This window comes from Tigriopus californicus, chromosome 10, assembly GCF_007210705.1.
Source record: "Tigriopus californicus strain San Diego chromosome 10, Tcal_SD_v2.1, whole genome shotgun sequence".
NCBI lineage: Eukaryota > Metazoa > Arthropoda > Copepoda > Harpacticoida > Harpacticidae > Tigriopus > Tigriopus californicus.
This window is the reverse complement of record NC_081449.1, coordinates 7,381,325-7,388,711: the sequence shown is the minus strand read 5'-3', so window position 1 is coordinate 7,388,711 and position 7,387 is coordinate 7,381,325. Positions and strand designations below refer to the sequence as shown.

The window sequence follows — 7,387 nt, the reverse complement described above, 5'->3', positions numbered from 1 at the left end:
AAACCTTGGCCTTTTTCTGGTCCTTCCCTCGTGTGTGCATGCGTGCGTCTATTTTCCCAAGAGCCTTCATTTACCCCTTTTGCACCGTCAAACTTGATTGAGTGGAAAAGAAAGGTGTTGGAGCGAGGAAGGGAGCACGGAACGGGAATTGTCTTCTTAAAGGGGTCAATGGGCAGTCCTTAAACTAATGTCCTTCAATTTGCACTCTTTCCCCCGAATTGGGCAGTCCAGACTGGACTCTCACTCATCTCAGTCACCTTGAACGTACCATTCAATCAATGCCTCAAATCAGGGAAACAATCAACCAAAGGACAAATCGAGTCGAGGTTGTACGAAAACCTCGGGAAGGCAAAATTCGCTAAAGTGCAGGAAGAGACTAGTGGTTGCTGTTATCATCATGTAACAAAGAATGACGGTAATCGACAAATCTATGACTGAAGCCTTTTGAGTACTTAATGAGAGCAATGCTTGAAAGAATAAAGAGATTTCTGCGGCAAGGGCAAGTCATTAACCCTCGATTCGGTTCTTCGAAAACATTATAAGATTGAGAAAGTGAAAAGCAATTTTCAGACGGATTAGGACTACAAACGACAAGGACATTTTACGTCTTTGAAGGGGGATTTAATGAAGCTTACCATTGGTTGGTAGATCCGTTCAATTCCACATGAAAATGCGTAGTAAAAGAACACGAGGGTCAACACCTGTTTCCAGTAACGAATTCGAGGCTGGCTGGAGCGGTGATGAGGTCCAATTTCTTTGCTTCCAACGGGTTTGCTGTCTTCCTCATCTCCGAATTGCTCCATTTCCGATCCATGACCATCTTTTTCGATTTGCTTATTTGTGGGTTGATAATAGATGGGCATTGTCAATGGCAAAAACCCTGTAAAAGCAAATCCTTGTTCAAATGGCACACTTTTGGCAAAGTTTTAGTCGGAACAGCTCGGTTGGGACGACAAATTTGGGATGGGACCAAGTCAAAAATTACCCTTCCCCCCCTGTTTCGTCCCTCAACGCGACGATACGATTTGATGTGTCAATAATCAGTACTGGCTTCTAGATCCTCCTACTGTATGTGTACGAGTATATGTACTGTAGGTTAGGACGAGTCAGGACTGACTGCACTGATTACGAGTGGTTCGTGTTGCAATGCAATAGCTTTATCCTGTTTATCTAATGGCCATTCCATTACCTCGCCATGGCTTAAATTTATGGATTCTGAACTCAGCCCCAATGCACCAAAGTAATTTGGTTTCTAATAAAAGTAGTAGATCCACTCCAGGATGTTCCAGTTATGATCCAGGTGTTGTGCAGAAATGGGGATCAATAGGCCCAACACTCAACATACATACATCAGAAACGTCGAAAGTTTCTCGACGTTTCCTGTTTTGTTTAAGGTAAAAGTAGCGAAAGTACCTTATTCTAAAATCGGATGAGTGGGTGATTCGAGGAGTTAGATTGATCATTTTGATATTCTTTAAATCCGCAATATATGCTTTGCAATTGGCCTGGGTTCTTACTTACATATAATGTATATGGATTGTGGAAGAAATGGCAATTTAGACCTTCATAGCATTAGTCCCATGCGGCCTTGGATTATACCAACAACCTTCAGCTTTTTTTTGTTGGTTTCAAATTTCCGCTTGAATTGAACCTTGAAGAGTAAAACGGTGAATCCGAAAAACCGTTCAAGCTTGTTAAAAAAGCAAATAGGGGTACTGTGCTTAGTGGTTCTTTTAAACAAATTTTAAGTTAGCCGTTATTCCCATTATTCGTTTCTTTATCGCAAAGGGTGGTACTGATAAAACAAATCAATCTATAATTCAAACCAACATTTCAGGCCTAAATGTTTGATTGATCTTTGGGCATCGGTCAAGGTTCTGAAAACAAATTTCGCTTGATTTTCACTGGGGGGAAGTTTTGTGAACTCAATATCAGGAGTGCAAATGCGCGGAAAAAGTATATTTAGTCATAGCGAGTGGGTATAACGTAGCCTTGTGCCAAGTTTGATCAAGTTCGCCATAGTTTGAAAACTGTTGGTGTCGAAAATGAAGGATATATCGCGCGAGTGATATGTCCAGAACTTCTTCTTTGGTTGTTTGTTTAATTACTTTGTTACAATGAAATTGCCATTGCTATTGGACTCCGTCATTAAATGGGAAATTAATTCATCGCCATTATTTCCGGCCATCCTGCATGTTAGCCACTTGCCCTGTTCTTTTTTTACGCGTATGTATGCTTTGGTGTAAAAAGTGGTAAGGCTTTGCCGTGCAGGAGTTGGTTGCATTTTTGTTCTGCATATTCTTTGCCCTTGCTTCTTTCCGGTTTTGGTTCTTCCTAGTATTCCCGACCGGTATCGTAACGCAAGACTAAATCCCTGAGCAATGATGTCAAGTGCAAAGAAAAGTTTTCTCATGAGTGTTTCTGGCTGTAGCATTCAAAATTTATGCGTATTGAAGATCTCTGTACTACACGTTCTAGCTCACGGTATGATGGGTAGCAGAAAGTCTTTATTCTTAAACCTCGAGAAAAATGGACACGCACACGGAAAACTGTGTATGCTGGTATGTACATATGTACTACGTACAGTGTACCTAGCTAGCTACAAGAAAGTACCCAACATCTTAGACTTTGGGTGAAACTTTTTTTGAATGGGTACACGAAAGCCTTCGATTTAGAAGAGGAGACTGGGTAGAACTTTTTGCCACAAAAGCATACTCAATCGTTCAAGAGAATGCCTGATAGACATTGAGAGCACCGTCCCCTTTGCCGTCCCTCCCTTTTGAGAAAGTTTGTTCATTATTATAGTATGTGGGTTCCTGATGGTAATCCGAAAATTGTATGCAAATAATATGTCACTTTGAGATAATTACCCTTTGCTTATGAGGTGGAAGGTGAAGAAGGGGGAAAGCTAGAGATTGACTATGAAGAGGTGGAAGAAAGAGAGAGCAAGAGAGAGGGAAAGGAAAAGGGAAACAAGAAACAAGATATGATGGAATATTTGATAACCAGAAACAAGGCATGACCCAAGATGTGAGGACGGCAGAGCTCTTGAAAGAAGAGTAACGCGATAGAGCCTGGCAATCCAATTTTAATGTCAAACTGACGATAGCTACTGTTCAAACGTTTTTATGGCATATGTTAGAGTCTGTCAATATCTATCTATCAAACGTTGTCATGATCGCTACGAAAACAATTCTTCGAGATATATGGATTGCGCTACATGAATGTACGACCTTTTATATGTACGAGTAGAAAAGGCCAGTCGAAAAGATCAATTCATTCATGAACCTGGGTCACGAAGTCTGCTCTCTCTCTACCTCTAGCCTTCTACAGTCTACTACTATGTACGTACAGTGGGGTTTACTATATAAGAAAGAGACCCGGAAACATCAGAATGCTTTGAAGTTTGCTCTGTTAGAGATCTAAGATTGCAAGGCAACCGTGCGGAAAAACTGCACCGATATACGCAAATGCAGCCAACACGAGTTTTGTGACAAAGAACTGAAGCCTGGTTCTCCTTGTCTCATGTTAAAAAGTCTTCATGGAAAAGGGCGATAAACTCCGGGTAAGTTTTGTTGGTGAACTTGACAATGATTTGGCAACGCGATATACGGTATAGTAAAAGAATAAACAAATCTGAATGCTGCAACAACGTTGAAGGTTCCCCAGTTGGTCATTAAGCTGCGTGCACGATTACACATTCCCGCTAAATGACATTTCAACTGGTAAATGTGGCTTGTTGTATAGATAAGTAAACAGGTGAATGAACATGCGTTGGAAAAAAGAAATGGAAAGACTTGCGATGCAGCCATTTCCTTGCCTGTCTCGACCTTGGTGGAACTAAACCTTTCATTTGGGAACACGTCTCTTCGTTTCCTTTTGTATTCTCTTCAATAGTAGGTTGCTACTACAGGGTGGCAAAAGCTATGCTAGCAGTTTTCTTTTGAAGAAGCACCTGGTAATTGGTCTAATTAGGGTCAATGAAAGGTTTGGCTTTTTTATCATCGGAGTGGGAAGAAAAGGCTACTCAGAATTTATAAAAACTAGCATAAAATCTACGTCACTTACTTGACGTAAGGTGAATTCAGTCGTAGTTTCAGGAACTGTATGTTGGCATCGTAGGTCACAAGTTAAAAAAGTCAAAAAGGTTACACTAAACCTTTCATTAGCTTGAAATGGAACATTTTTCAAGGCTCTTACAACATTGGGGTAGACCTTGAATCCTCACAAATTTCGTATTGTTAACCATCTCTCTAGAGGACATTCATAGCACACTACTATTAGCTAGCACGATTAACAGTCTATTTCCCACCCGGTATTCGCAAATTCGATCTGGCCTTTGGAGTGTGTTCTGAAAAGAGCGGATCCGGGTACAACTAAGGGCATGGATGGACGTGTTGTAATGGGCAGATACGCCTGCTCAGTCACTAGTAGTGGTAGAAGTAGGAGTAGTAGTAGTTTGGGTGATTTGTGGGGAAAAGGATTGTCAATAATGGAGAACGAGTTTGGTTTGTCTTGAACGATCCACAACGGCCAGCATGCTAGATAGAGAGACATGGGAATTCCATGACTTCTTCGCCCACCCAAAATATCAAGAGCCGAGGAAAGTTCCCAAGTGGTTCCATCTCTCTCTCTCTCTCTCTCTTCGGGTTCGGAAGGCCGAAGAAGCAAAGGCCGTTATGCTATTGGGTGGATAAAGGAACGAAGGAAGGAAGGTAACTCAAACAGGGAAATAGAGAACCATCGAACTTTTCGCCAGGGAATTGAACATATTGATGTAAGATTGATCGGTGATCTGCTGAGGAAGAACAATCGTTTTCCAAAGATGCACTCATTCACCAGCCTTCAACGATCGTAGGCCAAGAAATGTAGAAATATGTAGAATCGAAATCCCACCCCACCCCTGTTTAAGGTATTACTTCCTCGTACTATACCACAGAATATCCAGCCTCTTCTGAGGGAAGCTAAATAGCCAAGGATTCCAATCTTCCATGTTGTTCAAGAATCGGTCATTAGCCAGACGACAAAACTTTTGGGTCTCATTTTCCCACTCAAGGCTGATGTTTCGAGCTTCGAGATGAGAAACAAATCACTTCCTAGGGACGTACGCCACTGTCAAAGGGCTTGATTTGGTATCTGTTATCGGATCATCGCTGAATATGTACCATGTATTTTTATTCCTTTTTTCATGACCCATGAGAGCCAGACACAGAATTTGCTTCAACGGACATCATGTTGTTTGGCTTCTTATCCAAGATTAATCATGGCCGAGGTTTCTTATGGTTGTACCGTAGTTATTTTAAAAATCGGATGACGCTTACCATTGTCCAATGATACAATCGGAAACTTGATTCAACCCCAATTCTCTTTCCGGTTGAACCATTGGCCAAGCCCACTTTTACGTAGATGCGAGCATTTCACTTACCCAAAATAAGATAGCCCAAGCTGAAGACACAGCACCAAATTCCCGAGATGATGAAGGGCCACGCAATTTTCTGGATTCCCCACAAATAGGCATCCTCATCCTGGAGGTCCACAGTGAGCAAAGGATCCTCGACATTGGTTCCATTGCCGAAGCACACTTGATCCTTATTTTTCAAGGCGCTCGCCTCACTGGGCAGAAAAGGCCGGACGAGGAATGTGGCGGCCAGGAATCCGATGCCCACACACGCATGAAGGGCATTTGTGAACGGACGAGATTTGATCGGGCCCATCGTGTACACCAACATAGAGCTATCGGCCGTGATGTATGCTCCCAAGAGACCATACTGAAGGCCTCGGACCGTCACTAGTAATCCAAAATTGGTTATGAACGGTAAGATGAGCATTCCGACTCCGTTAAGGCTTAGTGTGATCCAAAGAAAGGCCAATTTCATTTTGGGATTCGTCAAATATCTGGCGAATAAAGGGAAAAAGAAGATGTAGTGAATGTAGCCTGTTCATATGAAATACACTGGAAGTGCTAGATAGCATCTACCTGAGCACTGTTATCAGTGCAGCATAATCGGGATCAGTAATGATTCCTGATTATGATTTGCAATGAACTTCACTCGAATTGAGATGGAAACGATAAATCGCTATTCCCAAGGTGATCTTGATCTTACCTTTTTCAAAATTTTCAAATCAGGACAATGACCCAATGGTGGTAGCACCGCAATTTTTGCCACCAATGATTGGGGTGTGTTATGAGTTAATGAAACCGCAAATCTTCCTTTGGGAAAATCAATTTGACCAATTCGGAACCCCTAGTGATTTCAGATCGTTTTGGCAATATAGTTATCAAAACCGAATCAAGTACTGCAACCCTCTGAATCTGAGAGCGAGGAAGTGCATTTGATCTCTTAAAGTTTATTCTAACTGAACAAGTAAGACATTGAGAACTTTGAAACCAACCCTACATTTACAAGCCTCGACTATTGGGGAAAAAAAGCAATCGATCCATCACTTTTGTGATATGTAAACTTTTAAGCTTGTTTNGAGGAAGTGCATTTGATCTCTTAAAGTTTATTCTAACTGAACAAGTAAGACATTGAGAACTTTGAAACCAACCCTACATTTACAAGCCTCGACTATTGGGGAAAAAAAGCAATCGATCCATCACTTTTGTGATATGCAAACTTTTAAGCTTGTTTCGTAAGGAAACCTAGCATCCGTTCACAAAAATGAATGCTGCCAAAACGCCAACATTTAAGGCTCATCATCAAAGTCTATAAAAGATCGTCGTTCTAGTAGGTACATTTCTTTCTGCATCATCCTCGAGATTGTTGTTCCAGAAAATGCAGACAATTTGCCAACTCCCATCCAAGTGAGCTATTTTCATGCAAATCTCTACTCTACGGCTGAGCACAGATACATTTAAAGCCAATTTGAATTTATTGCGACCATCTTCACCTGAGACATGTCTGATTGAATAGTTCAAATCGATCTAGCATGCAAAAGAAGTGTTCCCTCGACCTGACTTTCTTGTATCATCTACTTTAGGGAAACGTGGAGGAGCTTTTTCAAATGAGATCCGGTAGAAAAATGTCATGCTGCAAAGCTAGTTAGTTGCAACTTTTCTCACTTTTAAACTCCTAAAATCGAGCTTCATGTGAACAGTCACACTGCAAATGGACAAATTCCAATTAATCAATACGCACAGAGATCTTAGCATACCTTAAATGGGAGATCAAAGCCGATAAGACAATTTACTCCAGTGTTTACTTGGAGCTTTTGGTCAAACAATCCGGGGTGTTTTTTTTTTATGGTTATTATTAGGGCTCGGAAAAAAATGCGTTTTTGAGGGCCAAATAATCACTGAAACAATTACATGAAAGCACGAAATCATTTGTTTTCACAGGGGAAAAAAATTCTCAAACGCAAAGATATGAGCCTGCTAAAATGTAAA

General features: G+C 41.2%; 1 protein-coding gene across 5 annotated transcripts in view; it reads right to left on the bottom strand.

Moving 5' to 3' along the window:
* Nucleotides 1-7,387, bottom strand: part of LOC131888497 (sodium-dependent glucose transporter 1-like) — a 16,716-nt gene that overhangs the window by 5,655 nt on the left and 3,674 nt on the right. For all 5 annotated transcript variants that reach the window (XM_059237367.1, XM_059237370.1, XM_059237371.1 and 2 more), the window contains exons 3-4: nucleotides 5,426-5,895; nucleotides 636-880 (exon numbers count right to left, since the gene is read on the bottom strand). In XM_059237367.1, the coding sequence (XP_059093350.1) occupies nucleotides 636-880; nucleotides 5,426-5,895 (715 nt within the window). The remainder of the gene's footprint in view (nucleotides 1-635; nucleotides 881-5,425; nucleotides 5,896-7,387) is intronic.